The 22,802-nt window shown below is 39.6% G+C and overlaps 1 protein-coding gene across 1 annotated transcript; it reads right to left on the bottom strand.

Annotated features, from left to right (window-relative positions):
- Window positions 1-382: 382 nt before the first annotated feature.
- On the bottom strand, window positions 383-21,882 carry LOC111952036 (pituitary homeobox 3). The gene is made up of 4 exons (XM_023970472.2): window positions 21,618-21,882; window positions 9,343-9,469; window positions 3,723-3,928; window positions 383-1,858 (listed from the first exon to the last, which is right to left on the bottom strand). Exons 2-4 carry the CDS (start codon window positions 9,449-9,451, stop codon window positions 1,292-1,294), a joined length of 882 nt encoding a protein of 293 aa, XP_023826240.1. The 5' UTR covers window positions 9,452-9,469; window positions 21,618-21,882; the 3' UTR covers window positions 383-1,291.
- Window positions 21,883-22,802: the final 920 nt, after the last annotated feature.

The raw sequence follows: 22,802 nt of genomic DNA, 5'->3' as shown, positions 1-22,802 counted from the left end.
CTCCAGTCCCCACGTCCCCTGTTGCATAACGTTGCCAGGGATGTGAGACAGTGTTTCCATGGCGTTGACGCTTGTTCAAGGGGAACATTGTGTGTAGGACTTGTTTATAACTCAGTCTAATGTCATAGAACACAGTGGAGGCTGCTGAGGGGAGGACGGATCGTCATAATGGCTGGAACGGAGCAAATGGAATGGCATCAAACACATGGAAACCATGTGTTTGTATTTGGTACCATTCCACTCCACTCCAGCCATTACCACGAGCCCGTTCTCCCCAATTAAGGTGCATCCAACCTCCTCTGATAGAACATAGATGAAGTCATGCAGTACCTGTAAGGGAAACTGGTGACTTTCTTTCAATAGTACTCACTTTTAGCCCATGTGTTGTTCATAAAAACACATTTTTATTATGTTAATGAGACAAAGCAGGCTACACCAGGAAAAAAGGCTTGTTTTATAACAACTGCACTCTTACATACATTTTTACAGTCATGGACTCCCTTTTTATAACACCACACAAATCTATATATTCAATGGCTTTTTTAGACTTTTCTTTAAAAAGGTTCTGATTTTGGATATTATTTATTCTGTTTGAGACTACGTTGTGCTAGCTCCTCTCTCCTTTCTGATCTGACCTTTGACACCTGACCTTCTGAGGGGATTGGAATTCATAACAAAATTACAATTCCTAAAGGAGGTACTCATAGTACATCAACCTAGGGTCTGCTCTTGAAGAACATGCTTTTCTCATCTCCAAAGTACTACGTTTCATGGATAGTTTTGTCACATACAAAACAAAAAAAGTCCATTATATACATCCTCATATTGGAACCACAGGTCATTTCCCCGTGATGGTGGCAAGCGTCACAATGATTTCATGTTTGGCCAAGATGTTGACCACCATTGCAGTTGAAGCATCCAGGTTTTCTTCATTTTAAATTCACTCTAGTCATGCAGTCCCAAAAAAATGATATTGGATTAAACTTAGAAATCCTTTTTGACAGTTGGTCGGTTCAGCGACAAAGTCTCAGCGTATTTGAGAGAGTTCTTTGAAGCGTGGTGGTCCATCAGGGGATTTTCTTCTAACTGTTAAAGCTTATTCCTGTTGTGTAGCATCAGTTAGACAAACAGCGTCTTGTTAACTAGTCCATGGTGATGACGATGTGTGCAGTTAACTCTGATTCACTGATGGAGCATAGCAGGGACCGGGAGGAGGAGAGGAAGAGGGGGGCAGTGGGTCTGAGAGGTCGGGGGGGTACAGGGCAGGCTGGGTGGGAGTGGGTACATGTCTTCATACCGGCCGGTCCACTGCATACTGGCAAGGGCTTAGGTTGGACACTGTGTTTTGCACGGCTGGGTAGGCAAAGTTGGCGTGCTGCTTGGCCTTCAGTCGGAGGCTGGCCAGGCTGGAGTTGCAGGTGTCTCTGTACATGTAAGGACTTGCGGTGGAGGCGTAAGGGCAGGTGGCGGCGGTGACCGCCACCGAGTTCAGCGTGGAGCTATTGAGGTTGCCCAGGTTGCCCAGGTTGTTGAGGCCCGAGCCGGGCACCCCGGCCACCGCCGAGGGCACCATGGAGGAGGCCATGTTCATGGAGGGGATAGAGCTGGGGGAGGAGAACATGGGCTGGGAGGACAAGGGGCTTACATTCATGGAGTTGAAGAAGGGGAAGCTCTTGGCTGACAGTGGGCTGCTGGCCAGACTCTTGGTGGCCCAGTTGTTGTATGAGTAGCCAGAGTACATGTCATCATAGGGCTGCATTAGTCCATTGAACTGGGCACCAAAGCCGTTTTTACACAGCTCAGCCTGTTGGTTCCTCTCCCTCTTCCTCCATTTGGCACGGCGGTTCTTAAACCATACCTGAGGGAGAAGGACAGAAAAGGGAAAAAAGGAAAATAGATATGGGCTTTTCTTTTCAACCTAATCTGAGGTAGTAAAAATTGTTCTGAAACACAATAACATTTTGGTTTGCAATGGCTGACACTATGATTCCTTTCAAATAGTTTAGGCAAGATTCAGTATACTGTAGTTGCAGACTTTTTAAAAGAAAGAATAAGTTGAAGTGTATAATCAAACAGTCATATTAGCCATGGTTTATTAAAACAAATTATTCACTTATTTGAATTATGAGCTCCCAGTGAAAGAAATGTCAAGCTGGAGCGGTCTTCACATTTTGTCATTTTAAGGTCCTATTTTTGGAGGGTATAAAACGGATTAAAGTTTTAATGGCAAATCTAAAATGAAGGTACTTAATTCAGTTCCCAATTGGGGAAATATGAATTTGTCCCTGAGCGTTCATTTTGTGGTGGAACTTTCTCTTTATTCTCATAAAGACTTCAAAACTAATTGAGAAGCAAAATACCTTTATTATAAGAATCCAATACAAAAATGATATAAACGGACTGTGTAAAGTTAAAAATCTAATTGTATTAATCAAAATAATATTATTCACATTTTAGTTATTCTAATAAAAAATAATTAAAAAGCCACCAACACTTCTCATCTCCCTCCCTCCCTTCCTCATCTAATACTGCTGTGCCAGGCATACAGTATCTAATCCAAACCCTTAGTCTGTGTCTGCCAGCCGGCAGAACAAGCATCTGTTGTGATAGTGATAGAATGCTCTGGACTATTGAATGTATGGGTACAGTGTATATAGCAGTGAGTTTTCCATGGTACCCATTGACAGTAGGGGAAACCCCACTGTTGAGGAAGATTTCTCTCTCCTTTTAACATGACTCTAGGGCAATGTTGTTTAGGTGTTCATGACTTCCCTAAAACTGTCAAATGATTGACACAATCAGACTCGCTGTAACCTAAGTACTCACGTTCATTGCTTACGACTCTGCTAAAATCTATTTATCAGAATTCGGACAAGCTCTGACATATTTCATATTATACATTTCATTTTATAATACTGTGTTGGTTTAATTTAGTCTGAGCTGTATTGATATTATTAGAATCCAGTCTCATTGGACTCAGGACTCTGTACTGTAAATATACATGTGCAATAGCAATTTGAGTTTTATTAAGCACATTGTATGCAGCTATGTACTGTACATACACATTTGTAGGCAAGGAAGTAGCCAGCATGGATATAGAGGGAGAGCAAGTGGTTTGTTATTCAAACATTTATTACAAACGCATTCTGTGTTAAATGCTATAAATCAAGATGACAGGAGAAGTATTCTGTATATGCAGGGGGAATCTGCGTCCATGTGGGATTAGCAGGGAACAAGTGGGGTCCTGCTAGGCATTAGGACGTGTGTGGTCTGTTGTTCTTTCAAAATAACAACCAAGACTGTGTGCTATGTGACCTTTAATCTAGCCAACATGAATTTGATCCATTACTAGGCAGGAAGGCAACGATTGTATTGTCATCCATCAAAATGTGAGCCCACCTGCTCCAGACTGGTGGTGACCAAACCTCTGGGCTTGAGGGGACATTTCAGGGTCAGGAGCAGATCGACACACTTCTGACCTTTGACATGTGAAGCCTAGTTTTAGGTTGTTGAAGTCAAATTGCAACATTTTTAAATCTCTGCTTAGTTAGGTAAATTTGTCATCTTTTAGATATGTACCTTCAGGTGCCTTTTTACCTTCAGAATTATGTTGAAATTATATGTTTGAGTGTCACAAATGTATTGTTGAATAACACCTAAACCCTAAGGAAAGTGGGTTTGGATTATTTCACTGGCTCAGTAGTGATTCTGTGGGGACTCACCCTAACTCGTGCCTCTGTGAGGTTGGTCCACACGGCGATCTCCTCCCGTGTGCTCATGTCGGGGTAGCGGTTCCTCTGAAAGGTGGCCTCCAGCTCCTGAAGCTGCTGGCTGGTGAAGTGGGTCCTCTGCCTCCGCTGCTTCTTCTTCAGAGAGCCGTCCTCTGCATTCGACTCATCTGTCTGGTTCTGGTGGGACTTCTCTGTGTCTGGGAGGCAACAACATGGATCAGTAGTTATAATCAGAACAAAATGTGGGCCCAATACATAGCAAATCCTCATTTTGTATCGCATCATAACTATCTGTATTTGTTTACAATACTTCCAGACTTGCTCAAACATGTTTTAGAAAAATTGCATATTTCCATTCCCATCCAATATCAAGTATTTTGCACAAGAGCAGCCATCATCTCTACAGAGTGAAGTGTCTTCCCATTAAAAAGTTATCACACTTTCCACTGTCCTCTTTTATTTTAAGTGAATTAATATAATGGACATTTTATCCCATGCTATTTGAAAAATAATGTATTAACATATTTTCAAATAATATGGGAATTGTTTACAGTTACACCTACTGTATTAGATTTGTGCAGTTCTGTTTGGAATATTTCAAGATTCATTGACTGTATTTATCCTCTTCTCAGAGTTGTCAAAAAACAGATCAATAATTTAAATTGGCCCTGAAACCCATCTGGCACTAACACCAGAACCAAACAGACATGTTTTGTCTGCCCGAGATCCTTTCTCTCTTCATCTGAGTTCCGCAATTTGAGGACCCCACAGAAAGAGTGAAATTAGTTGGCTACCTAATCCCAGGGATCAGGCTTTTGTTACCAGGCAGGTTTTGGACTGTTTGGCAAGGGTTTATCTCTCTGAGAGCAGTAAGAAATAATCAGCAGGGTTTAAAAGACTCTGCAGCACCACTGGCAAAACCAATAGGACCAGACTTTTGCTGCTATCTACCAGTAAACTGACACTGGTTTAGCCATCACTTAGGCCAAAAACCATTTTCCATCCCATGTCACAATCCAGGAGAGAGGGCAGACCTCGAAAACCTACAATAAAGAATCTCACTGATGGGAGTAAATAAAGTAAATTTATTGAGCTTTTTTCTGATTACGTTGTAGTTGATCTCCAAATAGAATAAATCTTTCAACATTTTAACTTTACTCACTGACATACCGCAAATACAATGAATGTGAATAGCTGTTTTGTTTTAATGTGTAATACATTGCTGAGGGTATACTTAAGCAATAATGCCCGAGGGGTTGTGGTATATGGCCAATATACCACGGCTAAGGACTGTTCTTACACACGATGCAACGAGGAGTGCCTGCATACAGCCCTTAGCCGTGGTATACTGGCCATGTACCACAATCCTCCAAGGTGCCTTATTGCTATTATAAACTGGTTACCAAAATAATTACAACAGTAAAAATACATGTTTTGTCATACCTGTGGTATACGGTCTGATATACCACGGCTGTCAGCCAAATCAGCATTCAGGGCTCGAACCACCCAGTTTATAAAAATCAATTGGCTACACTACACACACCTATAGCACATGGGCTGATATTGATGGCGGTGTACATATGTATAGTAGAAGGCATATATATATATAATGTATGTGTGTGTGTGTTTGTCAAATATACCCTTGCAGATTTTGTGACAGCAACGTATTGGGTCAGACTGCTAGTCAATCAGCCAGCCAATAAACAAACCAACAAACTAACAGTCAGTTCTAACTTAATGCCCACCACCACTTGGACAACTGATGAGACTTTTGAGAATGTCTGAAGCCTTGTGGATTTATCAACGCCAAGCACACTGCCAGACACAGTTGTTTGGCAATTCAATCTGAATTTAAAAGCTTAATCCCTTGGGCAGGCGAAAAAGCACCAATGTAGCAGCATACATACTGTGTTATGCAAATGCATGCACACATGCTTTGAAATGCATGCATACATACCCACAAATGCTTATGTATGACATATATTATAGGCTATTGCCTCTCTAGGCTTTGCATTATGCACTAAGGCCCCAGCAATCTGAGGCATATTCTAATCACTAGGAGTGTCCTTGAGAATTGAGAGGCTTTGTTTTGACTAACTATACTTTTGTGAAAGAAATTATAATATTCCCAGCTACATAATCAAAAATTATGCCTATTGGTAAAGTATGCCTATTGTAACCAAGCCTCTAGATCTATACTGTACAGGTACAGTATGTGTTTGTCATTTATAGAAGTTTTACTCATTTTGAAACTTCAGATGCCACTTGAGTGAGTGTGCTAATGCCCATGTGCCATTTGTCATTTAATAAGGCCTAATTTAATAAAAATCGCCAATATGTATTACATTTCTGCATTTAGTGGATACACAGGTTAGGGTTCTCATAATATGTATCCAGAAGGATATACATGATTATTTGTTCAGTGTAAGCCTATATCTTTTTTATAAACTGGATTCCCATGACGGTGGACACCTGGGTCTCAACTCTGAAATATTACAGTGCCTTCAGAAAGTATTCACACCCCTTGACCTTTTTCCACATTTTGTTGTGTTACAAAATGGGGTTAAAATTGATTTAATTGTCATTTTTTGTCAACAATCTACACAAAATACTCTGTAATGTAAAAGTGGAAGAACAATTCTAACATTTGGAAAACATGAATGAAAAATTTAACCCTAATATATCTTGATTAGATAAGTATTCAACCTCCTGAGTCAATACATGTTAACATCACCTTTGGCAGAGATTAGAGCTTTGAGTCTTTCTGGGTAAATTTCTAAGAGCTTTCCACACCTGGATTGTGCAACATTTGCCCATTATTACTTTTCAAAATTATTCAAGCTCTGTCAAATTAGTTGTTGATCATTGCTAGCCATTTTCAAGTCTTGACATAGATTTTCAAGCTGATTTAAGTCCAAACTGTGACTAGGCCACTCAGAAACATTCAATGTTGTCTTGGTAAGCAATTCCAGTGTATATTTGGCCTTGTGTTTTAGGTTTTTGTCCTGCTGAAAGGTGAATTTGTCTCCTAGTGTCTGTTGGAAAGCAGACTGAACCAGGTTTTCCTCTAGGACCTTGCCTATTTTTATCAACAACAAAAAACTCCCTAGTCCTTGCTGATGAAAAGCATACCCATAACATGATGCAGCCACCACTATTCTTGAAAATATGGAGAGAGGTACTCAGTGATGTGTTGTGTTGGATTTGCCCCAAACATAACACTTTGTATTCAGGACAAAAAGTTAATTGCTTTGCCAAATTTGCAGTATTACTTTATTGCCTTGTTGCAAACAGGATGGATGTTTAGAAATGTTTTATTCTGTACAGGCTTCCTTATTTTTACTCTGTCAGTTAGGTTTTTAATGTTCATTTCTTATTTAACCTTTATTTAACTAGGCAAGTCAGTTAAGAACAAATTATTATTRACGGCCTACACCGGCCAAACCCTAACCGGGACAACGCTGAGCCAATTGTGCGCCGCCCAATGGGACTCCCAATCACAGCCAGTAGTGATACAGCCTGGAATCGATCCAGGGTCTGTAGTGACGCCTCTAGCACTGAGATGCCGTGCCTTAGACCGCTGCACCACTCGGGAGCCTATAGGTTAGCATTGTGGAGTAACTCCAATGTTGTTGAGCCATCCTCAGTTTTCTCTTATCACAGCCATTCAACTCCAACTGTTTTAAAGTCACCATTGGCCTCATGGTGAAATCCCTGAGGGGTTTCCTTCCTCTCCAGCAACTGATTTAGGAAGGACGCCTGTATCTTTGTAATGACTGGGTGTATTTATACACCATCAAAAGTGTAATACATATCTTCACCATGCTCAAAGGGATATTCAACGTCTGATGTTTTTTCATTTCTACCCATTTACCAATAGGTGCCCTTCTTTTCGTGGCATTGGAAAACCTCCCTGGCCTTTGTGGTTGAATATGTGTTTGAAATTCACTGTTCAACTGAGGGATCTTACAGATAATTGTATGTCTCGAGTACAGAGATGAGGTAGTCATTAAAAAATCATGTTAAACACTATTATTGCACATGGAGTCCATGCAACGTATGTGACTTGTTAAACACATTTTTACTCCTTGCCATAACAAAGGGGTTGAATACTTATTGACTCAAGACGTTTAAMRTTTTCATTTTTTATTAATTTGTAAACATTTCTAAAAACATAATTCCACTTTGACATTAAGGGGTATTGTGTTTAGATCAGTGACTCAAAATCTAAATTTAATCAGTTTTAAAATCAGGATGTAACACAACAACAAAAAACTGTCAAGGGGTGTGAATACTTTTTGAAGGTACTATAATATTTTAGAGGTGAGGCCCAGGTGTCCACCATCATGGGGATCCAGTTTATTTAAAAGATATAGGCCTACACTGAACAAATAACCATGTATATCCTTCTGGATACATATTATGAGAACCCTAACCTGAAATGGACATTGAAAAAGAAACTCATTGTTTAACTTTAACTATGTCAATATCACAAGAAAGAACAATGAATGAATGATGGTTTCTTTTTCAATATCTAATTTCAACTAGATCAAACTTTTCTAGAATGAATATTCCATAGTCAGTGAACAATACAAGTACGGTACAGTACATTGGACATATTGCCTCTTGATATTTGGCCCCCACACACCTCGTTATCTTGATGGTTTTAGTGCGTAATCCGTGGTTCATATACAGTATATGCGGGTTCTCCTAAATCCCTGCACTCACTCAGGGCCGTCCATTTCGGAGTAAGTTTACATTAGTCACACTAATGGAGTCTGTTGCAGACCCTGGATCCACAGAGATTTCATCTATTAGACCGCACGGGTATCACAAATATTAGCTTTGTCTCTCTGTCAAATGCCTAATTTGTTATAAATTGGCATGCAGGCGGTTAAAATGCAGAGGCAGATATTTAGCTTTCAAGCCTGAGCAATCGTAGTTGCTCGGGATATTATTGTATGTCTAGGCCTATGACATTCGGCTATATTCCGTTCATCACGCACAGGTATGTTTTAGCTTATTTTTTAGGTTTCAATTGAGAGTTATTAATAGACCTACAGCATATCGGCGTGTAAAGACACGAGCACGACAAAATGCCAAAAAGCTCCGCCAAAGAGTAAGGGGTCCATGCCAAATGTTTACAATAGCTTCCATTAAAGTCTATAGTCGCTGCAGTTAATAACTCTTGCTTTATAAAAGCCAAACGAGAAGAATAAACGTGCAACTTGAGTTCATTAAGGAAAATAACAATTATATAATGTGAATCATAGGAATATGGGCTGTAGGTCTACAAAATAATAGAAAGCCAATTAATATTATGGTTGAAGTGATATCCACACAATCACGCACATTAAAGGCGACWCTGAATATCCTAATAGCTTTTGCAAGCTAGAAATTCGTCCTGGTGTTATTATTATTATGATTATTATTATTATAGCCTATTAGGACATTATGATTCCAATTATTATTATCAAATTATTCGATTGGTTTAGACCCACATGCATTAACATATATGCCTATTCTTCATCCAAAATGTCAGTCTGAGGACTATTAATCGGTCAAACACTCCTGTAGACAAAGCATTTGCAAGGTAAACGTGGAAACTGACCGCTGTTGTCTTGGCCTTTGCATCCCTGATCATGTTGAGGCGTTCCAGAGTCCGAAAGCGATAGCGCTGGGCTACGGGCTTCACTGTCTGTCAGAAGGTTAAAATCCATAACCCCGGCCGCCAGGCTCTGCAAAAGGAAGGCAATACATTTCAATATTAGTCAATATGGCAAAATAATACAAGTATCCTCATAAGTTTAGACCTCCAACCGAATTGGCATGACAAATAAATAACAAGAATAGAAAATAACATCAGAAAGAACAACTAATGACAACAATAATTATGTTAATAATCATTTAATAATAAGCCTAGATATGTAATATAAGAAATTGCAGTTCTGACATTTCCATGTCAACACAAATTAACGAGGGAATCTGCTGTCTATGAATATCACAATTCTCTTAACTTTTTAAAATGTGACAAACTGCTAGTGCTAATCATAGGCTATAGGCCTACTGAGCAGGCTTTATAATATTCTCATATTTTGATAACATTCAGGTTGCTGATTGACTTTATTTTTATTTTGTTTTATTTATTTAACCTTTATTTATCGAATTAAGGACATGAAACGGTCCATCTGTGAAATAACTATTTGATTAAATGTAGGCCTGTATTCCGTGGTAATTACTACGAATGTGTTCTGTTAGTTCTATTTTTGTTCCTTTGCAGTTATGTAGTTAAAATATATGGTGACCGTTCAGATCTAAATAGCAACCTCGTGAGGGAGACTGATACGTAATAGAGCCTAAAATAACAGGTCGTTTATTTATACAAGCGCAGTTAACACCTTGAAGATATGGGGACACAATCACTCCCTCAAAGCTTCTTGAGATTTATGATGTCGTGGCTGGGTTTAACGACGGGGTAGGTTCCAATCCACTTAGCCGCCTCTCAACTCGTTTATGGGCACTCCCAAAATGGGAGCTGCACCTAACGTGCATGGTTCATACCAAATAAAATAAAATGTTCAAAACAAATTGTATTTGTCAAATGGGCCGAATACAACATTTTAATACTTTACCGTGAAATGCTTACTTAGGAAGCATTTCCCAACAATGCAGAATTAAAAAGTAAGAAAAATTAACAAAAGAAAAAAAGAAATAGAAAGACAATACAATTAAAATAATGAGGCAATCTTTGTACAACCAGTACAGACAGGTGCCTAGTCAATGTCCAGAGGTATGAGGTAGTTGATGTAATTGAGGTAGCTGAGGTAATTGAGGTAATATGTACATGTAGGTAGGGGTAATAGTGTCTAGGCAATAAGGTAGATAATAAACAGAGTAGCAGCAGCATATGTGAAGAGTGTGTGAGTGTGTGTGTGTGACATCAATACATTCCATATATAATTGTGTATTTGCTCGAGATGTGTGTGGGCATATGCAGTGTGTGTGTGTATTGTGTTGGAGTGTCAGTGTGTGTGTGGGTGTGTGTGTGTGTGTGTGTGTGTGGTGGTTGTGTGGTGTGTGTGTGTGTGTGTTGTGGTGTGTGTGTGTGTGTGTGTGTGTTGTTTGTGTGTGTGTGTTGTGTGTGTGTGTGTGGTTGTTGTGTTGTGTTGTGTGTGTGTGTGTGTGGTGTGGTGTGTGTGTGTGGTGTGTGTGTGTGTGTGTTGGAGTGTTGGAGAAAATAAAAAGGGGGTAAATGCAAATAGTCCAGGTAGCCGGTAGATTAACTGTTGAGCTGTTACGGCTTGGGATTAGAAGATGTTCAGGAGCCTTTTGGTCCCATACTTGTGTCTCCAGTACTGCTTGCCGTTGTGGTAGCAGAGAGAACAGTCTATAACTTGGGTGGGTGGAGTCTTTTACAATTTTTAGGGCCTTCCTCTGACCACCGCCTGTATAGAGGTCCTGTTATGGCAGGGAGATCGGCCCGAGTGATGAACTGGACCGTACGCACTACCCTCTGTAAAGCCTTGCGGTCGGATTCCAGGCAGTTGCCATTCCAAGAAGTGATGCAGCCAGTCGAGAAACTCTCAATGGTGCAGTTGTAGAACTTTCTGAGGATGCTGAGGGCCATGCCAAATCTTTCGGCACATCGGTTTGAGTGTTCAAGAACTGCAACGCTGCTGTGTTTTTCATACTCAACAGTTTCCCATGTGTATCAAGAATGGTCCACCACCCAAAGGACACACAGCCACTTGATCAATTATGGCAAAGCATTGGAGTCAAACATGGGCAAGCATCCCTGTGGAACACTTGACACCTTGTAGAGTCCATGCCCGACAATTTAGAGGCTATTCTGAGGGCAAACAGGGTGCAACTCAATTATTATGAAGTATTCCTAATGTTTCTGTACACTCAGTGTATATATTATATATATTTTTATGTATTATATATCTATATAGAGAGAGGAGAGTGTATACACAGTTGAAAGTGAAGTTACATACCCTTAGGTTGGAGTCATTAAAACTTCCTTTTTCAACCCACTCCACAAATTTCTTGTTAACAAAACTATAGTTTTGGCAAGTCGTTTAGGACATCTACTTGTGCATGACACAAGTCATTTTTCCAAACATTGTTTACAGACAGATTATTTCACTTGTAATTCACTGTATCACAATTCCAGTTGGTCAGACGTTTTACATACACTAAGTTGACTGTGCCATTAAATAGCTTGGAAAATTCCAGAAAATTATTGTCATGGCTTTAGAAAGCTTCTGATAGGCTAATTTGACATCATTTGAGTCAATTGGAGGTGTACCTGTGGATGCATTTCAAGGGCCTACCTTCAAACGCAGTGCCTCTTTGCTTGACATCATCGGAAAATCAAAAGAAATCAGCCAAGACCTTCAGACAAAAGATTGTAGACCTCCACAAGTCTGGTTCATCCTTGGGAGCAATTACCAAATGCCTGAAGGTACCACGTTCATCTGTACAAACAATAGTACGCAACTAATAAACACCATGGGTCCACGCAGCCGTCATACCGCTCAGAAAGGATACGCGTTCTGTCTCCTAGAGATGAACGTACTTTGGTGCGAAAAGTGCAAATCAAATCCCAGAAAAACAGCAAAGGACCTTGTGAAGATGCTGAGGAAACGGGTACAAAAGTATTTATATCCACAGTAAAACGCGTTCTATATCGACATAACCTGATAGGCCGCTCAGCAAGGAAGAAGCCACTGCTCCAAAACCGCCATAAAAAAAGCCAGACTACGGGTGCAACTGCACACGGGGACAAAGATAATACTTTGTGGAGAAATGTCCTCTGGTCTGATGAAACAAAAATAGAACTGTTTGGCCATAATGACCGTCATTATGCTTGGAGGAATAAGGGGGAGTCTTGCAAACCGAAGAACACCATCCTAACTGTGAAGCACGGGGGTGGCAGCATCATGTTGTGTGGGTGCTTTGCTGCAGGAGGGACTGGTGCACTTCACAAAATAGATGGCATCATGAGGCAGGACAATTATGTGGATATATTGAAGCAACATCTCAAGACATCAGTCAGGAAGTTAAAGCTTGGTCGCAAATGGGTCTTTCCAAATGGACAATGACCCCAAGCATACTTCCAAAGTTGTGGCAAAATGGCTTAAGGACAACAAAGTAAAGGTATTGGAGAGGCCATTGCAAAGCCTTGACCTCAATCCCATAGAAGATATGTGGCGAGAACTGAAAATTCACCCAAATTATTTGGAAGCTGTGGAAGGCTACCAGAAACGTTTGACCCAAGTTAAACAATTTAAAGGCAATGCTACCAAATACTAATTGAGTGTATGTAAACTTCTGARCCACTGGGAATGTGATGAAATAAATAAAAGCTGAAATAAATCATTCTCTCAACTATTATTCTGATATTTCACATTCTTAAAATAAAGTGGGGATCCTAACTGACCTAAGACAGGGAATTTTTACCTGATTAAAATGTCAGGAATTGTGAAAAACAGAGTTTTTCAGTAGTCAGACCCATAACTCAGTACTTTGTAGAATCACTTTTGGCAGTGATTACAGCCTTGAGTCTTCTTGGGTATGACGCTACAAGCTTGGCACACCTGTATTTGGGGAGTTTCTCCCATTCCTCCAGACGTGACGCTTGGCATTCAGGCCAAATAGTTAAATCTTGGTTTCATCAGACCAGAGAATCTTGTTTCTCATGGTCTGAGGGTCCTTTAGGTGCCTTTTGGCAAACTCCAAGCGGGCTSTCATGTGCCTTTTACTGGAGAGTGGCTTCTGTCTAGCCACTCTACCATAAAGACCTGATTGGTGTAGTGATGCAGAGATGGTTGTCCTTCTGGAAGGTTCTCCCATCTCCACAAAGGAACTCTGGAGCTCTGTCAGAGTGACTGTCGGGTTCTTGGTCACCTCCCTGACCAAGGCCCTTCTCCCCCGATTGCTCAATTTAGCATAATGTAAGAATTACGGAGACCACGGTGTTCTTGGAGACCTTCAATGCTGCAGACATTTTTTGGTACTCTTCCCCAGYTCTGTGCCTTGACACAATCCTGTCTCAGAGCTCTACGGACAATTCCTTTGACCTCATGGCTTGGGTTTTGCTCTGACATGCACTGTCAACTGTGGAACCTTATATAGACAGGAGTGTACCTTTCCAAATCATGTCCAATCACTTGAATTTACCACAGGTGGACTCCAATCAATTTGTAGAAACATGTCAAGAATGATCAATAAAAACAGGATGCACCTGAGCTCAATTGAGTCTCATAGCAAATGGTCTAAATCATTATGTAAATTTCTAAAAACCTGTTTTCGCTTGGTCATTATGGGGTATTGTGTGTAGATTGATGAGTAAAACTATCTATTTAATCAATTTTAGAATAAGGATGTAAAGTAACAAAATGTGGGGAAAACTAAGGGGTCTGAATACTTTCTGAATGCACTGTATATATACACTACATGGTCAAAAGTATGCTCATTCCAAAATCATGGGAATTAATATGGAGTTGGTCCCCCCTCTGCAGCTATAACAGCCTCCATTCTTCTGGGAAGGCTATCCATGTTAGAACATTGCTTCTGTGACTTGCTTCCATTCAGAGCATTGGTGAGGTCGGGCACTAATGTTGGGCGATTAGGCCTGGCTCGCAGTCTGTGTTCCAATTCATTCCAAAGTTGTTCAATGAGGTTGAGGTCATGGCTCTGTGCAGTCCAGCCAAGTTCTTCCAGACCGATCTCAACAAACCATTTCTGTATGGACCTCGCTTTGTGCACAGGGGCATTGTCATGCTGAAACAGGAAAAGGCCTTTCTCAAACTGTTGCCACAAAGTTGGAAGCACAGAATCGTCTAGAATGTCATTGAATGCTGTAGCGTTAAGATTTCCCTTCACTGGAACTAAGGGGCCTAGCCCGAACAATGAAAAACAGCCCCAGACCATTATTCCTCCTCCACCAAACTTTACAGTACTTTACAGCACTGAGCTCTTCAGTAAGGCCATTCTACTGCCAATGTTTGTCTATGGAGATTGCATGGCTGTATGCTCAATTTTATGTGGTTGATATAGCCAAATTTGAAGGGGTGTCCACATACTTTTGAATGGTTGTCCACATTGTAGAATACTATGAAATAATTAATATGGAATCATGTAGTAACCAAAAAAGTGTTAAACAAATCAAAATATATTTTATGTTTGAGATTCTTCAAAGTTCCACCCTTTGTGTTGATGACAGCTTTGCACACTCTTTGCATTCTTTCAACCAAATTCATGACCTAGTCACCTGCAATGCATTTCAATTAATAGGTGTGCCTTGTTAAAAGTGAATTTGTGGTATTTCTTACCTTAATGCYTTTGAGCCAATCAGTTGTATTGTGACAAGGTAGGGGTGATATACAGAAGATAGCCCTATTTGGTAAAAGACCAAGTCCATATTATGACAAGAACAGCCCAAATAAGCAAAGAGAAACGACAGTCCATCATTACTTTAAGACATGAAGGTCAGTCAATCCGGTCATGAGGACCGCCACAGGAAAGGAAGACCCAGAGTTACCTTTGCTGCAGAYGATACGTTCATTAGAGTTAACTGCATATCAGATTGCAGCCCAAATAAATGCTTCACAGAGTTCAAGTAACAGACATCTCAACATCAACTGTTGAGAGGAGACTGCGTGAATCAGGCCTTCATTGCTGCAGAGAAACCACTACTAAAGGACACCAATAAGAAGAGGAGACTTGCTTGGGCCAAGAGAACACGAGCAATGGACATTAGACTGGTGGAAATCTGTCCTTTGGTCTGATGAGTCCAAATGTGTGATTTTTGATTCCAACCGCCGTGTCTTTGCAGAGTAGGTGAATAGATGATCTCGGCATGTGTGGTTCCCACCGTGAAGCATGGAGGAGGAGGTGTGATGGTGCTTTGCTGGTGACGCTGTCTGGGATGTATTTTTAAATTCAAGGCACACTTAACCAGTATGGCTACCACAGCATTCTGCAGCGATACACCATCCCATCTGGTTTGCGCTTAGTGGGACTATAATTTGTTTTTCAACAGGACAATGACTCAACACAGCTCCAGGCTGTGTAAGTGCTATTTGACCAAGAAGGAGAGTGTTGGAGTGCTACATCAGATGACCTGGCCTCCACAATCACCAGACCTCAACCAAATTGAGATGGTTTGGGATGAGTCCCTCAGAGTGAAGGAAAAGCAGCCAACAAGTGGACAGCATATGTGGGAACTCCTTCAAGACTGTTGGAAAAGCATTACAGCTGAAGCTGGTTGAGAGAATGCCAAGAGTGTGCAAAGCTTTCATCAAGGCAAAGGTTGGTTACTATGAAGAATCTAAAAAAAAAATTAAAAAGTGATTACTACATGATTCCATATGTGTTATTTCATAGTTTTGATGTCTTCACTGTTATTCTACAATGTAGAAAATAGTAAAAATAAAGAAAAACCCTTGAATGAGTAGGTGTGTCCAAACTTTTGACTGCTACTGTATATATATTTACATTATAACAGCAGTATAATTGGTCTTTGCCTTGTACCAGAATTATTGAGGTAACACTGCCATAAGTGCCATAAGGAACTGTGTGAGTGTATATGTTTAAATCAACATTTTCATGCCAATCTCTGTCACTCTATAAGCCCCTCTGTGGCTGTGCACCCTTTAACTCATCTGGTGTGTCTCTGTGAACTATGATGTGAACGAGTCACATGGTGGCCCATAGTGGCATAACATTGAATCTCACTCACTTGAGCTGAATACTTACTGGGGAGACTTGCTATTATATGTGGTACACATTTCCCAGTCATTTTCATTCAAGTACTGTACTGGTTAGGGGCTCTGATCAACCAACTTGCTGACCATCAACATTTGCAGACTAACTTGATGGAGAGCTCATTGTCAGTTTGAAAGGTAAACTCAATAAGTCCTCAAACTGAGTCACCACATCAAGCAAACACTAGCTGTACTTCCGTTTCCCCTTCTTTTCATTTCTTCAGAACATTCCTGACAGCCCTCTGCTCATCGATGTGAATGCCTCTGCCCTTGACATCTCAGAAGAAGGCCTACATGATGAAACCTCATCTCCATACAGATAAGCCTAACAAAAATATTTGTATTCCACTTCAAAAGTTTAAAGAACTGCACGGATAAAACAAAGTGTTTATGATATGTCGTGTTGGTCGAGACTTTAAGATTGGAATTCACCGTGACAGAAAAAGAAAGTGAGTCCAACAAAAACGATACACTTACAATCCCTTCTGTTCAAGCATGTTTAAAGTTGCCATGCATCATATTTTTTGAAGTTATAAATGACTATCTCATTTTTTTCAAAAGTACTGGTTGGATATCAAATATAAAACTTGATGTTGTTTGGTACAAGTAGACAATGATAAATACATACTTATGCCAATGTAGTTCTCTCCTCAATTTGTCAGAATCTTTATTCCCATGTGTATTATACTCAAACTATTACACCATCACCCTTAGACTCCCACATGACATCCATGACTTATAAATGTAACACCCCAGGAAAGCTTTTGAAGAGTAATGACCAAGTAAGCCCATATCCAATCACAATGAGGGAAACTGGGAGACACAGGAGGCAGTGCTGTGATCATGTCCGTATTGCTCTAATACAGGTTATAATGATACATGTGAAAAGTGCCGTGCAAAAGCTGATAAATAGATATTTATCCTTCACAAAGTATAAAGCATTTAGGAATATATTATTCTATGGTGTTAGTATCTTTCCCAGTGGCGGTGTTCTGCCCCTGAAGGAGAGAAGGGAGATGGAGGATAAGGTCAATTCTCACAGAGAGATTGCTTTCCAAAATGTACTGCTTCTGTGTTGAGGCTAGCTATATTACTAATGAGGTTCTGATATGGTTTTGTGGGCTAAAGTTGACTTGCAGGTCTAATGGTATTTCAGTTGATTGTACTTTACAACCAGTCTAAAATGATATAAAAGATTATGCTGAAATCAATACAATTACTTGTCAAAGGTAAGTAATCAAATATAATTATTGCTTTTMATTCTCTATTGTGTAAGCTTGTTGAAATCAAAAGTCAATATGTGCCTTATAGGACATATCTGTTTGGTCTACAACAAAGTCCTAAACTGAAAAATAACCCAGMCTCATTGCAAAGCAACCCACAGCAAAACTCAGAGAATAGTTGCCTGACAGAGAGCAACAGGTGCTGTCTTTTGCTTTGTGTGTAGGGCTATGCCACCAGAGAATAACAGTATTTTGGTCAGAAATATGAATTTGACACAGTCAGACACATATCCACTTTGACAGTGATGTATGGGACCGTGTCAGAGCAGTGCTGAGAGAGGTTGGGAAGTTTGGCCGGGAGTGCGGTAACGCTCACCCGTCATTTTGCCTAGAACAAGGTGTCAGTGTCCCCTTCAGAGCCGCGACATTATTATATTTCATATTCCAAATCAAGTCCCTTCCCTAGAATTAGATAAGGCCAACAACCCATCATGGGTCTAACAAGGACACATTGATAAAATGGACACTAAGCTTTTTTGAATTTCAAGAGACACTGAGTGGAATGTCCCGAGGTCACCCCAGATTTACAATAATGTTGTTATTTAGTGCATGTGCATTCATATTATAAAGGTTATCCTTAGTCATAACCTAATGACTATAGGTGCAATGTCCTATATGTTTATAGGGTATGTTGTGATGATGACTTAGTTAATTACCAATTCATTTCGTTCATTGTTATCTGCTTTTATTTGACAACATCTGTCACAATATCAATCAATTACTTCACCTAACATCTCTGAAAATATAACATTTTCCCTATGGTGGCTCCTTTAATTTATCATAGAAATGTGCATAAATGTGTAGGCCTACAGTTGAGAATGTATCCTTTCCTACAAGTTAAATCAGAGATGCCTGATTATGTTGTCAKAAGGCATGCACTCTATTTCAATCCATCAATGACTCATAATTAAGACATATTGTATATAACCAATTGTTCACCCATTGAAATAAGTGAAGTCAAGCTAGTCACTAAATGTGTACAATGGTAATAATACATGTATTATAATAGGAATAATTACAACAAATCATGATACTATTCATAGTCAGATTATAAATCATAATTTTTTTCTTGTTCAATAGTCTACAAAAAGGCCTACTAATGTTGATATAGCTGTTGGCTATATCAGATACTTGATCGTAACCTGACATGCTGAAATGCTACAGGCAAATTGCTTGTCTGACAAACATAACCCGTAGCGATTGACTGTGTAACCTTGGTAGTTCAACAACTTTATTAGAATTACCGTGACGTTTTCTAAGGACTTGCTCTCGTGCTCGTGCGCCATGCATTGTTAAATTGGGAGCAGTGCACCACCACTCACCATCCACATTCAACCTCTGTGTCCCTCTGTTTTCTGTCTCCACAATGCGCTTTAAGAGCATAAAACATTGCTGTAAGCACAGATGGGAGTGCACGTTCACTCATATGAACAGAATGAAATTTAACTCCTGTTCAACTCTTTGCGCAAATCAACGTAAGTAGGAGTTGATGCGAGCTGGGGTCTCTAGTTTGCACAAGCAGAGCGCTTTGCATAAGCAGTTGCCTATACGAAATCGGTCTCATTAAAATATACATCTGATAATAATAAAAATGGAAGCAGAAATCCTCTCATTTTTCAGGAGATTGCTGGTTCCATCTGTTGTTACGGCAGAGGCAGACTGCTTACATTTCCACGGACTTGTGCATTAGCCTTGGAATTATTCATAAACGCGTTGAGAATTAATTCCTTGGATTAAGACTTGATTAAGATGTGTGTCACTTTGCTGTCTGAGAACATATTAAGGGCCTTCTCGAGGAGGCGGCAGATGGAATTTCGGCCCAATGTTTGTAGATGTTAATTTCTCCCCTCCTAACATTAATTTGCATATTACTGGGAGTGGCAAWGCATGAACTCGGATTTCTCAATGTCCCAAGTTATTTTCGGAGCAATTTATTCGATGTTATGAAGTCCATTTTYTTATTATTATCATTATTAGGCTATTATATTTTGTATTTACCAGAACATTTTAAACGTGCGCATATATGTTTTATTACAGATTATTTGCCACTGAAATGACTGAGCTGGTAGGCCATGTGAATAACTTTATAGCTTTGTCTGGACGTTCAGATTCACAATAAATTGTTCAATTAATAAACATAAAGCAATCTGAAATAGGAGCAATTAAAAATATCAATTGTCCTATATCTACATTTTGAGTGAAATGTATAATGCTAAATAATGCTAAATCTAGAGGTACCTTACAAGTACACAAATACACAAATGATCACATCTAATATTATCTTGATCTTTAACTTCACATGTGATGTGGAACACGTGTCAGACTGAAAACTACAAAATAACATGCAATAAAAAATGACATGGCCTAAATAATCGATTCTTAATAAGTTATAATGGTTTGCCATTTGACCTCTTAAAATCGAAAAAATAGATTGACACTTGTTGTTAAACGTTGTAGGCTACTACTGAAAGTATTATTTTCTTATTCCCACAGAATAAATATTAAAAAGCCAATTTATATACCACTTTTAAAATACCCCTGTATAAGCCTACCATACAGAATAGGCCAAGCTGTGTAAGACACGTTGKTATCAAATCAATTAAATAAATGATGATTGTCATTCAAATTTCTGCATGACATATATCTAAAGAAGTTTTCAATTATTGTAAACATATTAGGTTATAGTGTTAGAATGAAGTAATATAGTTGAATTCGTAATAGCCTATATCCTTTTAAGGCCTATGTTTTCCATGACTAAAAAGGCCACAAACATGGACCCAACAAAGGATTGTTAGCCTATATGAAACAATAGCAGTGATTTATACTTAAATATATACTCGAAAACAAACCATGTTCAGGGATGATTGAGCGCACGCATGTTTGTATGGAGAGAGTTCCGAGGCTTAGACGSGAGAGGGTAGCTCTGTTTTTCTTTCTGAGGTCTCTTGTCGCTCGGGAGCACCTGCCACCTATCAATTTCGGGTAGTTCCCCAAAAATGTTTGACCTCTGAAATAGTCTCACAGAAAGCGCCTCCCATGCAAGACAAAATCATACGAGTTGCATTTCGAAAGAGTTTATCATTTGGACAAACAATGGGAAAAATGTGTTAGCATGTATATCAATTATGATATATTAAATGCTAGRAAACAAATATATTTATTTAGCTTTAGAAAGATGGAAACAGACTTATTTTTCACCTGAATTAAAGCAAATTTACATTTCACAAGAGGAGCATAGGCAAGGTTTAAAAACGTTTAGCCTTTACCCACTAAGACATTAATCAAGGCCAATATTAGAGATCATTTTAGATACATTGTGGTCTACACTTTCAATGTTATTGTCAAGGTATACAGGCTAGGCCTAATAGATGTATGTTTAATTCAGATAAGGGTTTGCATTATGGCTATGGTTATAGTAACAGAGTGCACTCTTATATGGAACCTAACTTTGAGTTTGTAAAGCCAGATGTGACACATCATCATCATCATTAATAATGAACTAAACTTTTAACATGAGTCTATTTCTTTTACCTTGGTCAATGAAAGTTTAACCACGCAATGAAAGTTTTACCTAAATCATGTTAACGGACTTACCGAGTATCCTAAACCTTTGGTCAATACATTTAGAGTAATTTGCTGGTAACGCTTGAGTTTGTAAGGTGGCAGTTTCAGACTAGCAACACTAGTACAACAATGTATAGGCTTCGTTATTGATTGATAGTTCAAACAAGGGCAATCTACTAATTTGCTTGCCTACTGCACATGCTGTCATAACAGACACAACCACGACATTTGGAGTTGTACTGGGAGACTATCCTATTTGCACTTACATGAAATCCCGGTCTGGTTAAATTAATCCCCCGAAAAGGCAAGCTTGATGTGGGTTAATGGTTGTCCGAATGAGATGTTGCTGACATGAAGAAAGTTCCTCTGTTTGTAAAGTAAAAAATCGTCAGTTTCCCTCTTTCAATGCTGTCAGACATGAAGGCAGTCGAAGAGTGAAGGCTTGATCCCCATACAGCGGTGGGACTGACTTTATGCTAAATATCTTGTGCGACAAGTCCACTACAGAAAGGACTGCCCACTTCACTTCACAGCTTTTACTTGTCCCCCACAACCCACACAGTGCACGCTCGTGCGCAAGGAACCCCCACGCACTAAAGCACGCACGCACGCACGCACACACACAAACTCTCTCTCTCGCGCGCTCTACATCGCTTTATCTTGCAGCCATGCATGCACTCTCACACGAATGCGCCCTCTACCCAACACTTTCCTCTGTAGCCTCGGCTTGCATTGCGTTTCGATTAGTCCAGCTGATATCCATCCGAGTCAAAGTAGCCAATTCACACAAACGTCGATTCAACGTCTATCCCACGTTGGTTCAACGTAATTTCAGTGTGTCCAGGGTATTTTTTTTAGTATTTAAAAAAAAATCGTTACAAAAAACGTACTACAATATTTACGTTTTTTGTTTGGATGTGTCATCTTCGGGGCGGCAGGTAGCCTAGTGGTTAGAGCGTAAGGGCAGTCACCAAAAGGTTGCTGGGTCAATTCCCCGCGCTGACAAGTCTGTTGTTCTGCCCCTGAACATGGTAGGCAGTCATTGTTAATAAGAACGTCTTCTTAACTGACTTGCGTAGTTAAACAAAAAATATATATTGATACAGACTCCTAGACTTTTTCCCACATTTTGTGGAATTCCAAAATTGATAAAAATTGATATTTTTTCCTCTACACGAAAACAGGTTTCAGAAATTTTGGCAAATGTATTAAAAATAAGTAACAGAAATAGCTTATTTACATAAGGATTCAGACCTTTTCCTATAATACTCGAAATTGAGCTCAGGTGCATCCTGTTTCCATTGATCATCCATGCAATGTTTCTACAACTTGATTGGAGTCCACCTGTGGTAAATTCGATCGATTGGACATGATTTGGAAAGGCACACACCTGTCTATATAAGGTCCCACAGTTGACAGTGCATGTCAGAGCCAAAACCAAGCCATGAGGT

This window comes from Salvelinus sp. IW2-2015, linkage group LG25 (assembly GCF_002910315.2).
Source record: "Salvelinus sp. IW2-2015 linkage group LG25, ASM291031v2, whole genome shotgun sequence".
Taxonomy (NCBI): domain Eukaryota; kingdom Metazoa; phylum Chordata; class Actinopteri; order Salmoniformes; family Salmonidae; genus Salvelinus; species Salvelinus sp. IW2-2015.
The sequence above is the reverse complement of the archived record's forward strand: the minus strand, read 5'-3'. Positions and strand labels throughout refer to the sequence as shown.

Coding starts and splice junctions, on each gene's coding strand:
- LOC111952036 (XM_023970472.2), bottom strand. CDS start 9,451: ATGGATTTTAACCTTCTGACAGACAGTGAAGCCCGTAGCCCAGCGCTA. Junction 3,929..9,342: donor CAAAGGCCAAGACAACAGCG/GTCAGTTTCCAC, acceptor GTTGCCTCCCAG/ACACAGAGAAGTCCCACCAG. Junction 1,859..3,722: donor TCACAGAGGCACGAGTTAGG/GTGAGTCCCCAC, acceptor CTTCTCCCTCAG/GTATGGTTTAAGAACCGCCG.